This window comes from Spermophilus citellus (genome assembly GCF_964194105.1).
Source record: "Spermophilus citellus genome assembly, chromosome: 6".
In the NCBI taxonomy this organism is placed as follows: Eukaryota; Metazoa; Chordata; class Mammalia; order Rodentia; family Sciuridae; genus Spermophilus; species Spermophilus citellus.
This window is the reverse complement of record NC_138187.1, coordinates 69,646,497-69,671,230: the sequence shown is the minus strand read 5'-3', so window position 1 is coordinate 69,671,230 and position 24,734 is coordinate 69,646,497. Positions and strand designations below refer to the sequence as shown.

The window sequence follows — 24,734 nt, the reverse complement described above, 5'->3', positions numbered from 1 at the left end:
AACTGGATATTTGCATATACACATTTACCCAGGAAGCAGGAAAAGAAATAAGACTTTTCATCCCAGATGCCTCTTCCTTACACCTTATCCACTGTTTTCTTCGCTTGATTTTTTTTTTCTTTTTTTAAAGACAGGGATGTGATTCTTCTCCCTCAGCCTCCTGAGTAGCTGAGATTACAGGTGTGTGCCACTGCACCCCACTCTTTAACCATGGTGAAGTTTCTTGTTACTGATGGATGTGTTTTAGTCACTTCAAAAAATGTTCCTGCTTTGTCAGGGTGTGTGTGTGTGTTGAGGTGGGGAAAACTGGGCCATTTTAAAGCATAATTTCTAGCCTTCTAGTGGAATGACTGGCTGATGCTATTAAAAAAGTAGAAACAAAGTGCAGTGGGAGAAAGATGTAGAGGAATTGCACTAGCATTTTTGAGGTGGATGGTTCATTTTTGATTCTTCCAAAACCACTCTCCTCTGACCCATGTACCCCAGAAGTTGCCCTTGTACTGCCTGCATCAGGCCAGGGAATGCACCAGCAGAGGGCACTGAGGGAGAGCCCGGGGAGAAAGGCGGTTCTCATTGCTGGGCTCCAACCCTGGCTGTGGTTTGTGGGCAGTTGTGAACCTCCAGGGACAGCCACAGCTCCCCTGGCCTTCTGTGAACAGAGGAGAGTCATCCCTGATGTCTGTCCTTAGTCCTACCATATATTTATAAATAACCCTTCCTTTAAACTTTCTTTACTCATTCCTTTCCCAGTTGGCCAGCTTGTGGCTGCTGGCATGGTAACACCAGATCTCATCTGTAGGGCACAGGTCACACTGTTCCCTGAAGTGGCTGTGAAGGGCACTTAGGTTCTTGACAACAGGAATGTTCTGTGTTGGGAAGTCCTGGGTCCTCCCATGCTGAAACCTGGTGAGGGAGCTATCATTGTGGGCAGGCTGCCAGGCACCATTATGTGTAGGGGCTGAGCATTGGTCTATGAGAAAAACAGTACAGAAAACAGTGTTAGAAAGCAACCTGAGGTTTGGACTGCTGCAGCTCTTCATGATGAAGATCTCACTTGGGATTTTCTCTTTATCTCTTTGTTTTTTTTTTTTTTTAATTTAAAAAAAAATCACATGTTTATAAGCTGTTGTAAGAAATTACACAGAGAATTTTTTTTTTTATGTTTCATTTAATGTTAGGATTTTGAGAAATGGTAGTATTTAATCACAGTCCCAATATTAATATTAATAGAAGCCACTGATCTTATTTAGGTTTCCCCATTTTTATTCATAATCAATGAATATTTAAAAGGTTTGTCAAGGTGGTTATATTGTTAATTTCAAAATTAGAATCTTAATGCTACAAGTTTAGTATGTCTCAAAAAATCCGTCCCCCCCCCACCACCAGAAGCATCAATATGACATTAGAACACTTGTTTCTATTTTTTCTTCTTCACTTACTTTCACATCCTTATATGTCTCCAGGCTTAGTGGAACCACTGAAACTATCCTCTTATGTATAAAAATGTGCTTTAAGCTTCATGAGCTACCACCTGTTATCTCAAGTGGGGGGTCGGCATCTTGTCAATTGGTAACATCTGTTCTTCCTGGAGAGCACTGTGATCTAATCCAAATTGTACTGGACAAGGAATCAATTAACAAAGGTGCCAGATGCAACTAGGACATCCTAAAACAGACTCACCTTTGACCCAGCCCCTAAGCTATTTATCTAGGCCTTGGTGTACTCATCTGTAAAGGTGACTTATCACTTTATCTCCAAGGCACCTTCTGACCATAGTGTTCTGTATTTATTGCTTGCTCATAAGAAAAATCAATGATAGGGTGATAAAACTCATATTCTCCCTTGTTGCTTTTCTCTTTTTTTCCTTACTTTTATCCTCCCCCATCCCCAAATCGTGGGATGGAACTTAGGGTCTCATGCATGCTAAGCAAGCTTTTTACCATTGAGCTTCATTTCCAGCCCTCATTCATTGCTTTTCAAAGAATATTTTCTACCATGGCTGCCATAGATTTCTTCCAAGGAATGTACTCGAATCAGTCAAATACTTTTAAGGGACAACATATATTGGAAGGCCAGTTTTATAATCCTGATGACAGGTTTTAATCCCCATGGCGTGTTTTAATAACTTGATTCTTCCCATGGTGAGATGTGTCTTCAGGAAATGTATAATTGCCCTGAAGATGGGTAGACAGTCTTAAATTTGCATGAAGAGTAATTATGCTGTTTGCACCATAAGTTCTAATCGAACACGTGTAACTGCATATTATTTTTAGATTTGATTAAACACCTTGACGGCTTATGCCTGTCTTCTTGGAAAAGGTTTGTTCATTGCCTTGAGTGCTTAAATAATTTAAAAATCACCTGAAGTATGAAAGAAGAGAAGCATTGGGCCAGACAGTGGTCAGTAGAGGTAGGATATTTAACACTTAAAAATGTATATGTCTGCTTTTTAGTATTTGCTCTAATTCATTATTAGATTTACCCTTTCTTCCACTTATTTAAAAAGCATGTTATCTAGAGAGACAAATCAATATTTACAGTGCATTAGTGCCACAGAGAATTTCAAATCTTGTGATGAGGGTTTATTGCTGTTTTATCCACTCTTCAAAGCTGTGTAGACATCAAACAGCATCCACTGTTGTCCCAGGCCTAGTGACATCGCACCGGTCTCTCTGAGCTTCATCCAGCAGCTTAATTATTGAAGATCTTCATCTTTGAATTTTCTTTTTAATATTTCAGAAGATATACTTTGAACATCTATATATTAAATAAATCAGAAGATTGCAAAGTTAGAAAGTTTTATTATCATATTTTTAAATGAATCAATTTTCCTAAAATTGTGGTTGAAGAATTTCAATAATAATGACCAAATTGCCTTAAGTGAGAAGCTCCTATTATTTCTAATTACTGTAATGGACACAAATGACATCAGATTGTTAGTAGTGTTAAAACAGTCCACAGGGCCCAGAATCATCTAGCAAATCACAGGGGAGAATATTGTATTTGTATTTTATTCCTCTGAGGCCACAGTAAAATTTCATTCTTTATGCAATATTGTATTTTTTCAGGATGGTGAGAGATGGAAACCCTTTCAGATGAACAGACAGTTGTGTTTTTTTAATTTAATTTGTTGATAAGATGTTCATTGTGATCTCTTTCCCTAAAATCAGATTCAGCTTGTCCAAAGACCACATGCTGTTTGTGGCTGCTTCTGTGCCCTTCCTACAAACCTTATGTATTTTTTTTGTAATAAAAGGCATTTTATGCTTAAAGTTTAGTAAAATGAACAGAACCACTTAAAAAAATTAAAGGCTGAGTGTTGATTTTCATCCATCATAGGTAAAATACAGCTTCATTGTAATCTGAAGTGTAGACCAGATATCCCCTATAATTATCTCTGATATATAGTTCTACTTAAATGAATCATTCATGGTCTTATGCATCTACTCATGATAATTATTTAGGGTCATACTAAGTATTAAACAGTAATTAAAACTTCTCAGGTATCCCGCATGCCTAATCCACATGCTGTGTGAATTGGCTTTTATTCTCCTCTGGATGTTAAAAAGGCCCATGTTAGATGCAGAGATGGACATTTTATATTGGCTTCTTCTACATCTGATTGTACATGCAAGTTTCAAAAATCATAACGTGCTCCTCCTTTAAAACGGTCATTCAAAAAGACTTTTTAAAAAATAATTTACTTATTCTAATTAGTTATATATGACAGAAGGATGCAATTCAGTTCATATACACATATAGAGCACAATTTTTTAAGTCTCTGGTTGTACGCAAAGTAGATAGACACAATTCATGTCTTCATACATGTACTAATGATGTCCATCTCATTCCACTGTCTTCTCTACACCCATACCCCCTCCTTGTGTATTTTTATTCTCCTCCATTGCTAATGATATTTTAACCTTTAAGGATATTTGATAATGGCTGCTGGTACTGCTTCAAAATGCTTTTAAAATTTTTTTCAAATATATTGTTCACAAATAGTTAGTTCTGTTAAGGTGATGCTTGGTGGATGGTCCTTGGTGGATGAGGAGTGTATAAACATACATGGAAATGTACATTTTTAATATTAAAGGCATCTACTAAACCTGTTAGTGAAGCCTCTTGATTTTATAAATTAGGACTAAGGCCTGGAGAGGTGAACTGATGTGCCTGGATCACAAGTCTAGGACAGCGATTCTTAGTGTGTCCTGTGGGCCATTAGGGATCACGGAAATCACTTCAGTGAGGCTTTGAGGGCAAAACTGTTTTTCAGAGTATCATTAAAACATGTTCTGGGGTCCAGGAGTATAGTATAACTCAGTGTTAGAGCACTTGCCTAACATGCACAAGGCCTTTGATTTAATCCTTAGTTCGGGTGGGGTGGGATGGGGGTGGGAATGGGTGGTGGGGGATGGAGGGGGAGAGAACCTCTCTGTGTTATTGATTGGGTTCATATCTGTACCAGTGTTGCCTAGACTCTGAGTGGTAAATTGCAGGCTGCGTGGTACCAATAAAGGCAGTGGCAGTAAATGTATTATTCACGCTCCCACACTCACAGTTTAACAAAAGAAAAAATGTCCATTCACTGTTCTTGATGAAACAACAGAAATGGTTCTCCACATGAGTCTGGAGTACACTGATTTTTAGCCTTTTATGTTACGAAGTGGGGAGTAGGCATCCAGTACTTCTGCTGCTTGTTCAAGATCAGGAGTTGTCCTGAAGAATTTATTGTGCTGGTTTGTGTTGCATTTTGAGGTAGCTTTTTTCTCATGAATGCTTTTATTTTTATTTTTTTTGGGGGGGGTACTGGGCTTTGTTTGAAAGGAAGTCAGAAAAACTGGTTATTCAGGCACAGAGGGTCTGGCAGAAGATTTCTCGAAAATGAATGACATGAGCCTGTCAAACAAGGCAAACAACTAACATTCTTTGTTTCCAAAGATAAAATTAGAACTTTCTACTGAAAAGCAGATTTTGGAAACCTGTATTTCATTGTGAGCGTGACAGTTTCCCAATACTTAACACTCTTCTGATGAGATTGGGATAGAGATATTAGCATTTGTGATTTTCTGGTATAAAGAAATATATCAACATTAGAAGAGTGGCATAACTCAATACGTAATATTTTCCAAATGTATAATGTTGCAGAATTTTTCATGAGTATATGATCCAGTTAGTGTGTGAGACAGATAAGTAGATTTTAATATAACAAAAAGGTTATATACATATTGCAACTTACCTCTGAGAAACTATTCTTCGTCATTTTGATATCAAAGAATATCTATGATTATCTAAAGATATTAAAATTACTATTCCCTCTTGTACATATTTGTGAAGTATATTTTTACTGATGTACTTTACCATACTGCAGCAGATTGAATGTAAAAGCAGATACAAGATTCCAGATGTCTTCTATTAACCAAAATGCAGAACAGTGGCATACTCCCTATTAAATATGCTTTGTTTTGTAAAATAGTTTTCACAAACTCATGTTGTTTATGTTAACATGTAATGGGTTTATAATTGTTACTTTAAAATGAGTGAATAAATAAATACTCATTTTTTCCTCATTTTTATTTACAAAATGATCAATACCACTAGCTATAACTTACATAGTCAAAACCTTTTTGAGGTCTTCAATGTTTACAGTGTGTAAAGGTCCTGAGATAAAAGTTTGAGAATCATTAATCTAGGTCTGTTCTTTTTTGGGCATGTTTTATTATTTTACATTATCTGACAATCTATGTATGTAGTTAATGTACTATTTCTTCAACTCAGGATGAAAATGGTACTGAGTTGAATCAGTGTATGATTTTGCAGTGCATGAAATTCTGCTTTGAAGACTATAAAATTCTTTCCAACTGTAAAACTGAGACTTGCATTTATTTCATAGATGGTTACAAATTTTGTTTTCTAATACATTGCAGAATAATAGAAATGACTTCATGATTGGTATTGTGACTGAACAGTGACTCAGGTGCCTGGAATATTGGCTAGGAAAATTGTTCTGTGACCCTGGGCCACTCAGATCATTTTTTTTTTTTTTTGAGACCCAGCTTTCTTATCTGTGAAGCTAATCACATATTTTTTCCATTGTGACTAATGCAGAGACTAATTTAAATAAATTATTTTTAAAAAGTTGAAATCCCTCCAGGTAATTGGTTCTAATACAGTGTTGCTAAATGTGTGTGTGTATGTATAAGTAAACTGGATAAAAATGCCTTATATAACGTTCATGGGATCATAAAACCAAGAAGAAATTATAAACCAATATGATTCCAAATGGGTACTATCACAGGAGACAACGATGTCTTCCTGAGTTGAAATCTTTGGCAGCATGAACATAAATCCATGCTGGGACCTGTTGCTTTTTAAAAATTATATTTAATTGAAACACAGTAGTTGTACATATTTAGAGGGTACAGTGTGATATTAGCTACCTTACTATATTATCAAATAGTAGAACTTATTCCTTACTGTAACAGTATTCTTTTTTATTTTTTGCAATTTGTTATATATGACAGCAGAATGCATTATAATTCATATTACACATATAGAGCACAATTTTTCATATCTCCGGTTGTATATAAAGTATATTCACACCATTTGTGTCTTCATAATAAGTATCATATATGTAGTTACGGTAATGATGTCCATCTCATTCCACCATCGTTTTTTACTCCCTTTTCCCCTTCCTTTCCCTCCCATTCACCAACCTTTCCCTAGTGTGTCTCACTGCCATGGGCCACTGCCTCTCCACATCCCCAAGGCTCTTTGCAGGCCCAGACTCTGGTACCCATTATTCTATTTTCTGCCCCAGTGAGACTGGCTTACTTAGTGTCCACCTATCAGGGAGATCCTATGCCATTTCTCTTTCTGTTCCTGGCTTCTTTCACTTAACATAATATTGGAGTCTTTCTGTGTGAAGTGGCTTAGGCTGCTTATGACTCAGTTCTTGCAGCCCCGGGTACCAGCGTCATTATGATGTTTCTTGGCATTCCTCTGGAAAGAACACATTGTTTACTTCTTTCATTGAGTCCTGTCCTTTTCTCATCAGCTTGGCAATCAATCTAAGATACCTTCCTGAATTTGACAGTGGAAGCAAACCTAAGAGTGGGTCCTGAAATTGCACAGGAATTTCAGTTACAAGACAGTGCAAAGAAAAGACCCAGACTATATTCTTATTAATTTTTTTTAACAATTTCACTGAAATGAAAACATGGTTTAATGCATGAAGCACTCAAAGAAAGGACTGCATAATTGAATATCTCCTGGGGCATCCGTCCCATTGCAGTTTATGTAAATGCTGTCCTGGCACTGTGCCCCATCATCCACCTGGCAGAAATAGCCCATAGGGTCTGCTGCCTCTGTTCTAACTTCCCTCCTTTCTGAGACCCCTTCTTTCCCCAAGCCACATTTTTTTTGAAAGTTACAAATATATAGAGGGGAAGACATAAGAATTATTTTTACCTATTTCAGATTAGCAGATTAACACAGAATTCTGCCTGTTCAGAGGATGAGATGGCACTCATTATTCATCTAATTGAAATCATGTATGCAATGTATTCTCCTGAAGACATTTATAAACACAAGTGGAATAAACTGTTTTATTGTGGCCAAGTTCAATGAAATTGTATAGCCCCTCAATTTATTTTGGGGTTGGAATGTATTTTTATGTGGTCCTTATGTCTGTACTTATTTTTGTTTTTAAACTTCTCTTTTGGTACTAGGGATGGAACCCAGGGGTGCTTAACCACTGAGCCACATCCCCAGTCCCTTTAAAAAAAAAAAGTCTATTTTTTTTTTAATTTTTTTTGAGGCAGGGACTTCCTAAGTTGCTGAGGCTGGCTTTCAACTTGTGATCCTCCTGCCTCAGCATCCTAGCCACTGGGATAATAGGTATGCACTAGTGCAATCAGTGTTCTCTGTATCATTTTTATGTAAATTTTTAAATTTATATATGACAGCAGAATGCATTACAATTCTCATTACATATATACAGCACAATTTTTCATATCTCTGGTTGTATACATAGTGTATTCACACCAATTCGTGTCTTCATACATGTACTTTGGATAGTAATGGTCATCACATTCCACCATCATTAATTACCCTTTGCCCCTACGTTTCCCCTCCAACCCTTAGCCCTATCTAGTGTTTGTCTATTCCTCCCATGCTCCTGCTCCCTATCCCACTGTGAATCAGCCTCCTTATATCAAAGAAAACATTTAACATTTGGTTTTGTGGGATTGGCTAACTTCACTTAGCATTATCTTTTCTAACTCCATCCATTTACCTGCAAATGCCATGATTTTATTCTCTTATTCTGAGTAATATTCCATTGTGTATATATGCTACATTTTTTTATCCAGTCATCTATTGAAGGGCATCTATGTTGGTTCTAGAGATTAGCTATTGTGAATTGTACTACTATAAACATTGATGTGGCTGTGTTCCTGTAGTATGCTGTTTTTAAATCCTTTGGGTATAGACCGAGGAGATGGACAGCTGGGTCAAATGGTGGTTTCATTCCCAATTTTCCAAGAAATCTCCATACTACTTTCCATATTGGCTGCACTAATTTGCAGTCCCACCAGCAATATATGAGAGTACCTTTTTCTCCACATCCTTGTCAACACTTATTGTTGTTTGTATGCATAATAGCTGCCATTCTGACTGGAGTGAGATGAAATCTTAGAGTGGTTTTGATTTGCATTTTTCTCTTTATCATTTTTAAAAGCCTTTTCTTGTGAACTGATAGTGCATCTTTTAGGCATAAACACCAGAAATAAGAAAGAAGGGGAAAGGGGAGGGAGAGTAGTGTACTGAGTTGCTTAATAACTAAATAACAACCATATAACTGGAAAACAACAGAGCACATATCTAAATAACTATTGTGATTGTTGAGAGTATTTTAGTCCTCTGCCCTGTTTGATTACTTTTTAGCTTATACAATTCATTTGGTGATCCTGGGAATAATTTTTGTTTCCTCCTAGCAGAGAACTTTCCTTGTAAGAGTATTATAATATTAACACACCCAGATTCTTAGATGCATATGATTGTGAATTTGTTTTGAGAGTTATTATAATAATATAGTTCTTATTGGTGTATGTATATATAAATGTATGCATGTAATTTGGTGCAAATTATAAGCAGTGGTGGCTGTCATAGGTCAGACATACTTAGAACCCCAAAACTTTCCTCTATAATTTTCATGTGTGTATTTCTCCTAGTACATTAAGATAACCACCGACAATTTTTAATTCAGTGATATTCATTTTTTTCTTCTGGTAATGTTGCTTAGGCTATATTATTTTTATCAAATCCTCCTGATGTAGAAGCAAATGTTAAATGCAGTATGAGTATGATATCCTTCTGTTTTTTTTCTGATCATTTCTAATTTGGAGATTCTTGGATTTACAGTGACTGAAATGTAACCTATAAGTATATATATAGTCTGATCTTCAAGGATCTTTTTGTCCACACCATTGTTTGTGTCCACACCAATGTTTCCAAAATGTTTTCTCATAGAGTAAATGCTGAGCTTACTGCTTTGTCATTAAAACTATTTTGTTAGTTCATTTAAAAAAAATAAATATTGGACTTGTATTTTATTTTTTGGATATAGATGAAACATAATTTAATGTGAATTTTGTGTCTTATGTTTATTATGTTTTTGAGTGATCTCACTCAGATGACAAATAGGACTTTTGGCTCTGATTCTACCTGCATGAGACTCATTTGCTTTATTCTTCTCTCTCCTGTTTGTAGTTCTGTTCCTGCTCTGCTCTATCGGTGATCATATCTGCCAAGATGTTCTCAGAGCTACTAATACATGTTTGCCTGAATTTGTTATTGATTTTGTTATAGCAGTTGCAAGTGAACTCTTGTATGTGAATACAGTTGCTCACATACTATCTTTCATGTAACTGTGTATGCTAGTAGTAGAAAACACTTCCTGCATATTAACATAGTACTTTCAGGATTTTGTTTATCTTAAGGTAAACAAGTATGTTTGTGTTGTACACTGTCTGATACTATGCTTTTAAAAAAAGGAAGCATTTTATTTAATAAAATTCTTCAATAGAATAGCTAAATATTATCTAGATTTTGTATTTTTTATTTAGGAGATACAAGTAGGTTATATGCAATTTGTTTAGTTGCTTAGATTTGATTTTTTAATAATTTATATAATATGTTATTTAGAAATATATAAAAACAATAATCATTGTTGGCCCTCTCTGTTGGGTTTGCATGCACTGTTAGCTCATTTAGTCCTTGAAGTACCTTTAGGATAAAGTATATTATTTCATTGTTAGTACAATAAAGAGAGATGAGAAGCAGAGGAGAACTGGGTATCCTACCAACAGCCACACAGATAATGGTGGAGAAGCCCACATACACGTTCTGGCAGATCTCAGAACTGACCCTGTATCACATCTTCTTCACCATAAACTGTTTTATAGGAACAAGGGAGCCGAGTGTGGTGGCACATTTCTGTAATCCCAGTGACTCAGAAGGCTGAGGCAGGAAGACTGCAAGTTCAAAGCCAGCCTGAGCAATTTAGTGAGACCCTAAAAATTTAGCAAGACTCCTAAACCACTTTGGCTCAGTGGTTTAATCCCTGGCACTAAAATAAATAAATAAATAAATAAATAAATAAATAAATAAATAAATAAATAAATAAATAAAATCAATAAAATAAAGGAACGAGTGGAATTTGTATTTAGCATTCTGAGCTATTTAAGAAGCCACCTTCTATTCTTCAATCTTTGAGATTTAATTACCTTTATCTTAACATACAGTTTTAGACATCAGCATCCACATTTTAAACATAATGCTTTTTTTTATTTGTGTTTTTAGATATGCCTCTTCATGTCCGACGAAGCAGTGACCCAGCTTTAATCGGCCTCTCCACTTCTGTCAGTGATAATAATTTTTCTTCCGAAGAGCCCTCAAGGAAAAACCCTACACGCTGGTCAACAACAGCTGGCTTCCTCAAGCAGAACCCTGCTGGTAGTCCCAAAGCCTGTGACAGGAAGGTAACCACCTCTCCTTTTTTTGCTGCCACCTTTGCATCCCTTGTCTTCTTGGTGTCCATGATAAGTCTCCTGTTGGGTAGACTTTTTGCTCCTAGGGCTTGCTTGCTCTGGCCATTTGTGGTTATATTATTGACTTTCACATCAAAGTTCAGACAACCTATTTTGTATCATGCTTGAATTTTCTGATGAAATTCAGTGATAGGTGTAGTATATACTTTTTATTTAGGATAGTGCTCTCCCAGTGAGCTACATCCCCAGCCTTGTATCCATATTTTGCCTTGATATTGTGTTCTTATGGTTAAAAAGGAAAAGTTTTGGCCAGGTGCTTTGGTGCATACCTGTAATCCCAGCTTCTGGGGAGACGGAGGCAGGAGGAATGGCAAGTTCAAGGCCAGACTCAACAACTTAGCAAGTTCCTGTCTGAAAAAGGGGGGAAAAAGGCAGTGGGTGAGGTGGGATGGGATGGGGCGTTAGGATATAGCTCATTGGTTAAGTGTCTTTGAGTTCAATCCCCAGCACCAAATAATATAAAATAAATAAAAAATTAAAGAATAGAAAAAGGAAAAATTTCAGCATGAAATGTGTACCATGTAAAATCCTTTTCCTCTTTTTGCCTTTGGTCACGTTTCTCTACATAGGTAGCTCCTTTATTTGTTTTTTTTTTTTTTTTTTAATAAGTTTGTCCTTACAAGGACATTTTACACTCATATAAGGAAATATTCACATTGGCTCATAAGGTACATTAAAACAGTTTTAGCATTATGGACTTTAAGGATGAAAGTGGACTTCATGGTACTTTATTCTGAATCAATCATTTTTCCCCCTATCCCTTTTAGATGGAAGTGAGCTGTCCAGGCAATGTAATTTGCTTCCTTGACCTAATTTATTTGAGTCTTTGACCTAATTTATTTAGTCCAAATAAATATACTTTAGTCTATGTGATCTACTTTTTTAAAATATTTTTTTGGTTGTAGATGGACACAATATCTTTATTTTAGTTATTTATTTTTTATGAGGTGCTGAAGATTGAACTTAGTGCCTCATGCATGCAAGGAAAGCGCTCTACCAGTGAGCTACAACCCCAGACCTGTGGTCTACTATTAAAAGTTTATTTTTTATTCCTACAGAAGCATGTCTGTAGCCTTTTTCTTTACCCAGTGAGGTTTAAGTTAGGTTTATTGTTTTCACTGCTGAATCTCTTGAATGGATGCTCCATGAATATCTGTTGAATGATTTAATAAATATTTTTCAAAGTTGTCAGTAATTTAACATAGTTGTGAGAAATATGGAAATCGTATTAATCACATTAATATCAAAATGGATATAGTTTGAGATTTGCTTCATTTATCCTTTACATCTGTGTAAAAATACCTATTAAATATTTTCTTTAATTTTGTTTTGTGTTTCAACAGATTCTTTTCTATTAGTTCAAGTAAAAAAAAAAAAAAAAAAAAAAAAGAGAAAACACCTGGAATATATAAGTTGAAACTGAGAAGAATGTTCTAGGAAAAATAATGTGTACTTTAGTTTCTGATTTTTTTTGTATTAAGGATTTTACTGTTAAGGTCAATCTCTCAAAATATTTTGTTCTTACAGATTCTATGAGGATTCACTTTGAATTGTTTTCTTTTTAAGATCAGCTAGAAATTTTAGCTGACTCTGTCATGCAGTTGACTATCCAAACAAGGGGAATCCAATTTCTGCATTGGTTTCATAATACTAATTTTTGTTTAGAATAGATCCAATTTACATGTGATTCACAAATGTACAAAAAAGTCAAGTTTGCAATTTAAAAAAAATAATTTCAATATTGTTTCCATGAGTTGAAAGATGACATTATAGTAAATATGGTTTTATTTATTTTTTCATTCAACATCTTTGGTATATGAGCAATTTCAGTTACAGCAAACAGACCAATTTTTTCAACTTCCCACATTTTTTTTTTAAAATTTATGCATGATAGTTGAACATAATAATGGGATTTGTTGCTTCATATTTGTACATGCACACAACATGACAGCATAATTTGGCCAGTATTGCTCCCCAGGTGCTCGACTCTTGTCCCTCTCCTCTACTGATCTCCCTTTGATTTTCATGAGATCCCTGTCCCCACCTTTCTTTTCCTTTTTCCTCTCTAGCTTCCACATAAGAGAAAAACTTAGAACCTTTGACCTTCTGAGTCTGGCTCATTTTGCTTAACATAATGGTGTATAGTTTCATTCATTTTCCTGTAAATGACACAATTTCTTTTTTCTTTGTGGCTGAATAAAACTTCATTGTGTGTATAGCATTTTCTTTACCCATTTATCTGTTTATGAACCCCTAGGCTGGTTGCATAGTTTGACTATTGTGAATTGTGCTGATATATACATACGTACACAGTGTAAATACTGATGGGTGATACAGCTGTGCTATATGATGGTTCCATATCTAGTCGTTTGAGAAATCTCCATATTGACTTATGTAGTGGTTGTGCTAATTTACAATACCACCAGCACTGTACAAGTGTAGACCAATTTTTAACATAAAACATTGTGATCATGCATGGAATTAATAATTATTATTATTATTATTATTATTTTTAACAAAACACTGGAGAGATCACAGACAATGAAAACTGGAGCAATGCACATTTGGCCTGCCTTTATGAAGAGGCAGGGCTTCAGCCCTCCTCTGGTCTACATGCTGTCTCCAGGTGTGCTAACATTGCCTTTCCTTACCTGGCAAACTGGAGACTGAACCTAGAAAAGCTGTCATCTAAGAAACTTTCTTTTTATGACTGCCATTAAATCTCATACTTCTGAATCTGAGGAGGTAGAGTGCAGTTTGTGTCCAGACCCTCACTTGCAGGAAAGTCTAAAGATAGAGCTTTGCCTTCCAGCTTATGAGCAGAGGAAAGTGAGAGGAGGGTTTAGATGCTCACTTTCAATTATCCACATCCACCTCACTGGTTGTGCTTTAAGTAATGTGAGTCTGTCATTGTAAAACACTGGAAAGTAGTCAAGATGAACCAAATGAAATTATCGATGACTATAAACCCCAGCAACAAGCAGTATTAAATGTTAGTGAATTTTGTGTGTCTGTATGTGAGAGACAGGGAGAAAGGGAAGGAAGAAAGGAGAGAGGGAGATTGAGAAAGAGGAGAAGGGAATGGGCATAGCAAAAAGATATATTCTTCCAAGGAATGTCCTCCGAGGCCTATTTTCTCCAACTAGGCTCTAACTCCTGCAGTTTCCACCACCTCAAAATAATGCTGCCAAATTATTATTCTATTACTGGATTAATCCACTGATGAGGTCAGAGTCCTCATCTTCTAATCACCTCCCAAGAGCCCTGCCTCTGAACACTGTTGCACTGGGGACTAAGCCTTCAACACAGGCGTCTTTAGGGAACACTTTGTATCCAAACTATAACACTTATTTTCAGTTATAAAAAGACTTTCCATCTTCTTAATATTCAGAAAGGAGGTTGGAGGAAAGCATACTTGCTGATTAGGCACAAAGCATTAAGTATATTTATTTCTGTAGAGTCCACGAGAGCTTATTTACGCTGGATAATTTGAAGATGTGATAAATTCTCGTCAATTGGTAGTGGTTTAGGTTTTCATACACATAAATTAGTTAAATGTTTTTAGCCTTGTTATTTGTTGATCCTTAATGGTTAAAATCAGTGAAAATTCTCGAATGTTCAGTGTAGAACTTGTCTACATTGTTATGTGGTTTATATTCTTCCACATTGTGTAAGCACAACAAATAATTCCAGAACAACGCACCCATCTCATAAAATTTCTTATTCATGAGCAGGAAAGTTCCATTCTGATGTTTGAACAACTATTGTGTCTAACCCCCTCCTATGATTCCACCCCACAAAATGAGAAGTAGAATCTTTCTAGTTGAAACAGTGACAATATTTTACTTCACTAAAAAATTGAAAGGCGATATAAACAGACTTTGATGATGGATGGTGCTAAGCCTGCCGCAAGCTTGGAGAGGCTAAGGGTTGTTCTCTGGGCTTGTGGATTTGATAAACTTTTTCATGCTTTTATTTGGGGGCAAGATATAGAGTCCAGGTAGTTTGCTTTCCTTATAGTTCTTTGGGATATTTGCTCATTCCTGTTTCCAGCATTTTGGAGTGGACTACCTTTTCCATTGCTCATTGCTGTTTCCTTTCATTTTGTGGAAAATATCTTGCTAGAAAGCTGTATCTTCATTTGAGATTTTATGTGTGCTTAATATTTCGTCTTTGGAAACAAAGTTTAGTATTTTTTTTAATTGTAGATGGACCTTTTATTTTATTTATTAATTTATTTGTATATGGTGCTGAGAATTGAACCCAGTGCCTCACACATGTTACGTAAGCACTCTATCACTGAGCTGCAACCCCAGTCCAAGATTTATTATTTTAGTCACTTTGAATACTTAAATCATTTTGTCACCTCTTTGGTCTTCCTTAGTCAGTGTCACAGTGACTGAAGAGGCCAAATCGTGTGTGGAGGAGTCTTTGATTTGTCTCATCAAAAAAGACATAATGAGGCACTTAGCAGAACCAGCTCACCAGGAAGTTCCAAGGATAAAGACTCTGTATTATTTTTACTGATCATTTGTCACAAGCCATTGTTTCTTTCCCCTAAATAATGACAGATGTTGCTTTTCTGAATTATATATCCTCTTTCCTTTAAAAAAAAATAAACCTAAGTAGATTTAGATTCTACTTAAAAACTGTGTTGACAACTTTCCAAGAGAGATTCTTACCTGATTAAGAGGAAGAAAGAAAACATATTGCATTGGCATTACTAGCTTCTTTTTTTTTTTTCTTTTTCCAATTTCTCAATGAGAGAACTTGGAATATTTTTGTTCCCCCAGGTTTATTATTTTTGTTTGCTTTAGTTGCTTGGTGTATTTGGTGTGTTTCCAATATCTCCTGATACCTGTACCCTCTTGGAAGAGATGCTTTCTTAATTACATCTCTGTCATCTTTTCTTTCCTCTCTCTTAGAAAAGTGGGCTCTATGTTTAGAAAAAACAATTGGTGAGGCTGGGGATTTGAACATAGTATCCTCACACATGTTAGACAAGTGCTCTGGACTAGAAAATTATTTTTATAAACATTTCTTGCAGTACATTTTAGGGTTCCCCAGTAAATTTTCTTTCTGGTAATAATAAAACTTGCACTTCTTGTTTACCAAATAATGAAAGGTAAAGAGAAGCAAATAAGTCATTCAAAATCTTGAAGAAGACTGGTGTTGGCATTATGATGTCCTAACTTCAGCACTTCTGTGGTACCCAGCCCTGTAAGTCCACACAGATATTGGCAGTCCTTAACTGCCAATGAGAAATTACCCAGCAGTATGGTTAGACTTTCAGCTTATTTTCCTAATTTTTTTTTTGAGAGAATTTTCCTATGTCTCATAAAAATTGGTAGCTGGAATAGTATTCTATCATGTACTGAGCTTTTTATAGTTGCTGTTTATTAACTTTATTTGGTGGGTTTTCTTTTGTTTGACATTTATATTTTTGCCAATTTTGTTTGCTCTTATAAGTAACCTTTAGAAGTGCCCTTCAGAGGATATCCTTATATATCAATTTCTGTTGACATCTCTGACTATTTTCTTAGACTAGATTCTTGTAGTAGACTTATTTGATCAAGGAGGTGAACATTTTTAAAAAGCCATTGGTAATTATTTCATATAAATTCATGAATTATAAAATATAAACTAGTTATGAGGTATAAAGCATTATTAGAAGTCCTGACATTTTGGAGGTGGGGCTTCAGAGATGTGTGTGAAGAAAACAAAGCAGAAACCAGTACCACTCCTGTTCCAGAACCTTCTTTCTTACTTGGCTGTATTTCTTGATGGCTGTATTTGAATGTGCATTAGAATTATCTATGGATTTTTATGAGAGGGAAACACACACACACACACACACACTCACACACACACGAACAGATTCCATTACCCAGTTTAGGAAATGTGTCCACATTTCCTTGAAGCTTCTTTGTTGATTCCATGGCTCATTTTTGTGATAACCTCAGGTACAGCTAAAATGGAAGTGTGCTTGCAAATAGGAGTAAAATTAGTATTTTGATTCATTTTCAGGGCATTTTTTTTTTAATCATAGCAGAACAGAATCTAGAGCATTTATTTGGTTTTGTGATATTGCTCTTTTTCTTGAATTTGGATTGCACAAATTTATCATTTTCATGTGAAAATCAAATAAAATTAAGTTAATTTTTGTTAAAAGACAGCTCTTTAAAATAGCGAATATTCCCATCCATGCAAAACTAGAATTGGACATATTATTTTTGAGATAGAAGGTGTGATATAAACAGTGCTTTTGTATGCTGTTACTTTGCACTTCCTATCCCACCAGCCCACTTCCTGTCTTAGTTCCATGTGTGCTTGAATACAAAAGGTCAAGATGCTCCATTCTCAGTATCATGTCTGAGGTCACCAATGATAATTCATACACATAACATCTCCAGAAAATGCCTACTCTGTTTTACTGAGGGTGAGAAAAAGTTTGCAGTTGATATGCACACAATAGACTAACAAATAACATGGAATCCAATTGCATGTTGCTTGTAAATAGCTTCTTACTTGTTTGCTTATTTAGTAAAAAATAATTCTTCATTTTACCTTTTTGCTCCCTTTCCCCTTTGAAAATTCCTTGGCTTCCTGGTCTCTGCATAGTATTTATTTGTCTAGTGTATAATCCAGTTGTCATGTTGGTAAGTTTGAGAATACAATTTTGGTTTTAAACTCATACCCTTGACCCCTTGTCTATTGAGAAAAATATTCTCTATCTTTTGGTTATTTGTGAGCCGAGCATTGCTGCCAGTGTTACAGTAACCATCCAAAATCCCAAAGGATGAGCTGAGATAGTTCTTTAAAACCACATGTTCCCTCTGTGACAGACCTATAGCTGTGTTTAATTTTCTGCGGCATTAGCTTCAAGGGAGATCCAGCTGAGACCTAGATCTTAAACTACTCTGCTGTAACATTTGTATTTCCTGTTAGAGGTCTCTAAAACTATAAATTTTATCCTTCTGTTTTGCATATTAAAAGACTTTAAATTGAACACAGTGAGTTTTTGGACTTTCAGTCAGTGGTGGTTATAATCATTATAACAATAGGCCTACTTCAAGTGCCAGGCTCACCTAGCCTGATTTGTTAATAACCCAGTCTTATCTATTTTGGGGCCACATTTAGGAATATAACTTGCCTTCCTGTGCTTTAAATATTATAATTTGTGTTCAAAATTTTAAAATCCTAACATTCTATTGAGAAACATTTTATTTGAAACCTGGATGTGATATCTTTAGAGTTCACACATCATCCCAGGAATATAAATCCAAAATAAAGTCAGAATCTTTATTGAGCCTCTTCAAAGTTACATATAGTACAAAAGGAAATTGAATATGCTGTACCTGTTTTTCTTAAAGGTGAGGACAAGGACATAGCATTGACTATTTTGATCAAAAATTCACATGGTTTTATACACTTAAAAAATACTTTGGCCTTATTTCACCTTTAAGAATTTATTTCTCTTTTTAATTTTTGATAATTTAGCTTATAATCAGTTCCCTTCTGAATCATGAAGTGAGATATAGACACTTAAGTTCCTGCCATGAACAAGAAAAGTATCAGATGGTATTGCTTGATACTGAAGCACCTGGTGTTTCCATCATAGCTGTTCCAGTTTTGAGCGTCCTTCATTTTAATTTGCATGTATTCTCAGTGCTGGACTTCCTTTGGAGGAATACATTCCAATCAATGTTTTTCGCAAGTTAGAGGTTGCAAATGTTTTCCATTTATACCAGTTAGTATTATATTACTCAAATGAAATACTTTAGGCAGTTATTAAAGTGCTAATGTTGGGATCAGGATGTAGCTCAGTAGTGGCACACTTGCCTTGCTTGCTCAAGGCCCTGGATTCAATCCCCAGTACCACAAAAACAAAGAACTAAGATTTATGTGCGCTGTGGTTCTGAAGTTGACAGTACATGTTCAGGTGGCCCCATTGCTTTGAGTGTCTAGTGAGGATAGTGTATTGTGGAGGAGGATGTGGTAGAGCAAACCACATAACCATGTGCTTGGAAGTGGGGAGACAAGAAGAGTCCAGGGTCCCAAAGACCTCAGGACTTCCCATTAGGTCCCATCTCTTTGAGGTACACAGAACCTCCAAACAGTGTTACCTTGGGGACAAATCTTTTAGAAGTACATGGACCTCAGCTGAGATATAGTGCCAAATTCAAGTCATAGCAGCATCTCTCCAAACTACATCTGCTTTTGAGGCTTTGATATTTTCATGGAATGTTAGCCACATGGTCTTGAGTACTTGCCATTTCCAGCTTGCTATGTTGATGTGTTACATATTACATTTCATTTAGCCACTCTCCAAAATCATAGGTACTGTTGATATTCCTGTTATATTGTTTATTGATGATTAGAACCTTAGGGAATTTAAATAACTCACCTAATAGTCCAGTTGTTATATGATAAAAGTTATAATATGAACCCAGATTGTCCAATTTTACATTTTGTGTTCTTGGAGCTGGGGGTTTATGTTAGTAGTAAAGCACTTGCTGAGTATGTGTGAGTCCCTGGATATGATGCATAACACTAAAATAAATAGATAAATTATGTTACCTCTCAATATATTTACAGAGTTTGTATATGGCCAAATGTCTATTTGGTTGAATATTTTAAAATAAAAAATACATAAAATACCTTGTCAAGCTTTAAAACCCCTAAAACTTTCTGTTAAGAAAATTAAAAATATGAGTAGAACAGTAAAGAACATTTATTTATTTTTAAATCTGACATGTTTTGAAAACCTTTGCAAGACTGTATTATATTTTGAAATCTTATTCTTAAATAGAAATATTTGAATTTCATTAATATCAATACTAATAATTATTATTGTAATTTTATCATTATTGAGAAATGGCATGTTCAGCTGACTTCTTGATAACCTATGCATGATGCTAGCAACAACCTAGAAATAACAAAATAGTGATACCATTGAATTATAACCCAAGGACTAATGCGAGCTGATGATTGATTAGAAAATCAATGAGTGAAGGGACACATTTCTTTATAGAAGAATTTCAGGTAATATGTGCACCACTTTAGCCTCCAGAAGCTGGAGCTTTGTTCTCTGCTTTAGGATTGGCTTTGCTTACTGATTCATTTCCAAAGAATAGAAAATGCAAAGTGAAAAATACTGACCTGGTCCTGGAGAAGAACGGTAGGATCACCATGACCAGATGAACAACACAAGATCACCAGTGAGGAGTTGTGTTGGTATCAGGTACCCCTGGTAGGAAGTGATGAGGTGGGCACTTCACCTCAATGTCCCCCTCCCTCAAAACCCCACAACATAGTTTAATCTTGAGGAATTATCAGACAGATCAAAATGGAGGGGCATCCTAATACCTGACTAGTTTTCTCTGAGAGTGTCATGGTCATAGAAAAACAAGGGAAGACTGAGAAGCTGATTAGGGCCAGAGAAGGGCTAGGAGAACTTGGTGACTAAATGCAGTTTGGAATCCAGGATTGGCTTCTAGTATAAAACAAGAGCATTAGTGAATAAAATGAGGAAAAAGTATTATGCCAATGTTAATTTCTTGGTGTTTAGAAATAACCCATAGGTTATGAAAGGAAGTTGGGTAAAGAATTTACAGGAGCTCTCTGTACAATCTTTGTAAATTTTTCTGTAAATCTAAACTTTTTCTTCTAAATTAAGTTGTTTAAGACTCTAACATTATACACTAGTTTGTATCACTTCCATTTTGTGCTAATAATCAGAGATTCTAATACACAGGTAATTGGAATGTCTGGAACCAGGATTCAGCTGCTGGTCTCTGCAAGCCTTCTAACACACCTCATCATTCCCTTATATGTGTATTTCCTTCTTTGGAAATGAGATATGTTTTTCAGCTGATTTATTAATTATTGATTTGTGGTTGGTACCTTTCCTGTTATAAGACTGAATCTAAGAAATGGTCACTTGGTTTGTTTTCTATGTAATTAGCTATGTTGGTCCTGGAACTCGGCACCTTGTGCATGCTAAACAAGTGCTCTACCACTGAGCTCCATGCCGAGCCCTTGCCCACTGGTTTTAAACATGCTGCATTCTCCTGGCTTTCAATTTTTCGTGGGTCATACTGATGCTTCAGCTGTTATGTTTCTGCTTTAATCAGATTAAGCTTTCCAGAGAGGGCAGGATCTACTAAAAAATTCTCTGAATCACATTTTCTAAAATTCTAATTTTTAGTTATAATTTAGGGCAAAAATAATTTCCTTGAATATCCTGCTCAGAAAATATGCTTTGATGCTTTGTCTTCTGATGGAATTGGAGGGGGGAGAGGTTTTTTTTGTTTTGTTTTGTTTTTGGTTGTTGTTTTTTTGCTGAGAGTCCAGAGCCCTTTTGAGTCCAGGACCCTGTGTATGTCAGGTAAACATTTTACAACTGACTTATACCCTGCACCCCCAAGTGTCATAATTTTTTAGAAGTTTGTGCTTTCTGTTTCTAAATACTAGATACTTCCTAAGGAGAGTTGCAATTCTCTAGAAAAGTCATTATTCTTGTTCAACAGGCAATGTCCAAAATACATCTACAGAGATAGTTTACCTGAGGAGGCAGTTTTGCAATTATGGGGAAAGGTATCTTATCTTTGTACCTTACATTGAGTTTAGGAAATTCCCAATAGTTCTGTGAATCCATCTGATTCACTGAAGTCTTGGCGTGGTAAGCTTGAAAATATTAAGAAGAAAGTGCGAATATTTTATATTATCTGACTAGTTACATATGACGCAGATATTTTGACTTAGAAATTTTAGTAACTTCTTGAAAAATATTTATACGTACACACTTACCTACATATGCATATAGAGATATATTCTTTTTCAGATTTAGTTGAAAAATAGGTAGATAAATATAAAAGACTTATGATTGTGTTAGTCAGCTTTTCATCATTATGACCAAAATACCTGCTAAGAACAAGAGGAGGAAAGATTTGTTCTGGCATGTAGTTTTGGAGGTCTCAGTTCCTGGTCAGCCAGCTCCCTTCCTCTGGGCCTAAAGTGAAGCAGGACACCATGGCAGTGGGAAAGCAGGGAGAGGCGGAGAAAGAGGTAGAGACAAAATTATGAATGGGCCAGAGACAAGATGTTGTGTACAAGCGCACACCCCCAGTGACCTCCTTCCTCCAAACATGCCCTAACTTCCTGCAGTTTCCACCTGCTCTCATAGTCCATTCAGCTATCAATGGATGAATTCATAGCCCTTATTACTCCTAAAAGTTCTACCTCAGATCCTTGTTGCATTGGGAACTAAACTTTCAACACATTAATGTGCTTTCGGGGAGGGACCTTCCAGATCCAAAACATAACAATGATGCACATTTGATAAGGCATAAGACTGTAAGTATCATGGAATAAGAAGATGACTATTTTACTTTCTCTCCCTCATTCCCTAGAATCTCTTCTTCTCTTGGTGTTGTGCAAAGCAGTCTTGATGCAAATGCTGTTGTTACTTATAATTTTAGTTTTGAGATCAACAGGGCTATGTGTTTTTGAAAGAAAATGAAATGTGTGTATATTTCAAGGTCAGAAATTATTTCTAAAATGATTTTAAATTGTTTCAGATTTCATTTTGGTTTTCAGAGTCAAGCAATATTAGTCAAATGGTACTCTTCATGTTATTTGTGCTTTAAGAAATTGAGTCAATTACTGGAAATGAACTCAGTAGTAGAGCCCTTGCCTCGCCTCTTAAGGTCCTGGGTTCAATTTCTAGCACCACAGGGCGATAAAAATGATGCCAGGTGAGGTGACTTCTGCCTGTAGTCAGATGCTTGGGAGGCTTAAGCCAGTGAATCCCTTGAGCCCATGAGTTTGAGACTGGCCTGGGTAACATAGTGAGATCTCATCTCAAAAAAAGAAAAGAAAATTTCAAATTAAAAAATTAAAAATGGAGGAATAAGAAAGAGAAATGAGAGATCAGGCTTCCCAAAATTTAATCCTACCTGAAATAATGTTTTGTGTGTATGTGTGTGTGTTTATCTCCTAAATGTAGCTAAAGGAGTATAGGTCAAAATGGAGGACTTCTTTTTCTCTATTCCTGACATTGGCTGATTATGGGATGCTTTTGGCTTTAGGAAAATTGAATAGCCATGTTGGTTTTTATGAAGGACTATGCAAGAAATAAAATGAAAGCTTCCATTGTCCCGGTTTCCTTGTTGGTCATGTTCTTTGGTTCCTCAGCATCAATGGGGAGAAAACATTTTTTGTAGAGTTTGGAAAAGAATTAAACTTCTCTCCTCCTCACCTACTTCTGCATGTTTTTATAAAAGAAAACATGCAGTTTTCCAGTTATACCTGGAAAAATATCATTGTAATTTACCAGAATTTTAAAGCAGACCCTTTACTTTAAAAAATATATATATAGATGGATACAATATCTTTATTTATTTATTTTTATTTGGTGTTGAGGATCAAACCCAGTATCTCACACAGGCAAGGCAAGTGCTCTACCATTGAGTCACAACCCCAGCCCCTTTACTTTTAATGATTTTTTTCTTAAGATTATGTAGTGTTTCTCAGTGAGCCAACATCTGTACTAAAAATATAATATGTGATTGAAGATTATTCAGTTGCTGTGCCTTACTTTATATAAGAGAATTCAGGAGATACTTTCTGTGGGAGGGTTCAATCTCTACAAATGGATGGATACCAGAAATTACTATCATTACCCTTGAGAGGGAAGAGATGGCATATCTCATTACTCAGGAATTGACTAGCAATTGGGCATTGAGATGGATAGGCACATCCATGCTGATTTGTGCAGAGCATCTGGTCTTCTTTGGATTCCTATTTCCCCTTTGAGACAGCAACAGGTTAAGTTAGATATTCTTTGCCTTCTTTATTACAGATTCAGGATACTTCATCTAGGGCTTGGGTGCATAGCTCAGAGGTCGAGGATGTGCCTATTATGTACAAGGGCCAGACTTAATTCCCTGTACTAGGGGGAAAAAATTCTGCATGAAAAATTTTTCATTATATTCTGAGTTCTTGAAGTGGATTAGGAAAATTTGTTCAAACAAGTAGCCTGAATATTCTGTCCATCAACAAGCGAATACACTTTTTTTCTCAGCAGCACATGGATCCTTCTTCAAAATAGACCATATGTTATGCCACAAAGCAAGTCTTAGCAAATACAACAAAAATAGAAACACTACCTTTCATTCTATCTGACCATAATGGAATGAAATTAGAAATCAATGATAAAATTAAAAAAATAGAAGCTACTCCAATACCTGGAGACTACATAATATGCTATTGAATGATGCATGGATAACAGAAAACATCAGGGAGGAGATAAATTCTTAAAGTTAAATGAGAATTCCAATATAACATATCAAAATCTCTGGGATACTATGAAGGCAGTGCCAAGAGTAAAGTTCATTGCCATTAAGCTCATACATTAAAAGAAGAAGTTAACAAATAAATGAGCTGATATTACATCTCAAAGCCCTAGAAAAAGAACAAATCAACACCAAAAGTAGTATAAGATGGGAAATAATTAAAATCAGGGCTGAAACCATTGAAATTGGAACAAAGGAAGCAATTAAAAAATTGACAAAACAAAAAGATGGTTCTTTGAAAAAAGAACACCAACAAATTTCTAGA

At 35.7% G+C, this 24,734-nt stretch overlaps 1 protein-coding gene across 18 annotated transcripts in view; it reads left to right on the top strand.

Moving 5' to 3' along the window:
* PARD3 (par-3 family cell polarity regulator) overlaps window positions 1-24,734 on the top strand; it is a 692,586-nt gene that overhangs the window by 304,043 nt on the left and 363,809 nt on the right. For all 18 annotated transcript variants that reach the window (XM_081300388.1, XM_081300389.1, XM_081300386.1 and 15 more), the window contains exon 4: window positions 10,864-11,042. In XM_081300388.1, the coding sequence (XP_081156514.1) occupies window positions 10,864-11,042 (179 nt within the window). The remainder of the gene's footprint in view (window positions 1-10,863; window positions 11,043-24,734) is intronic.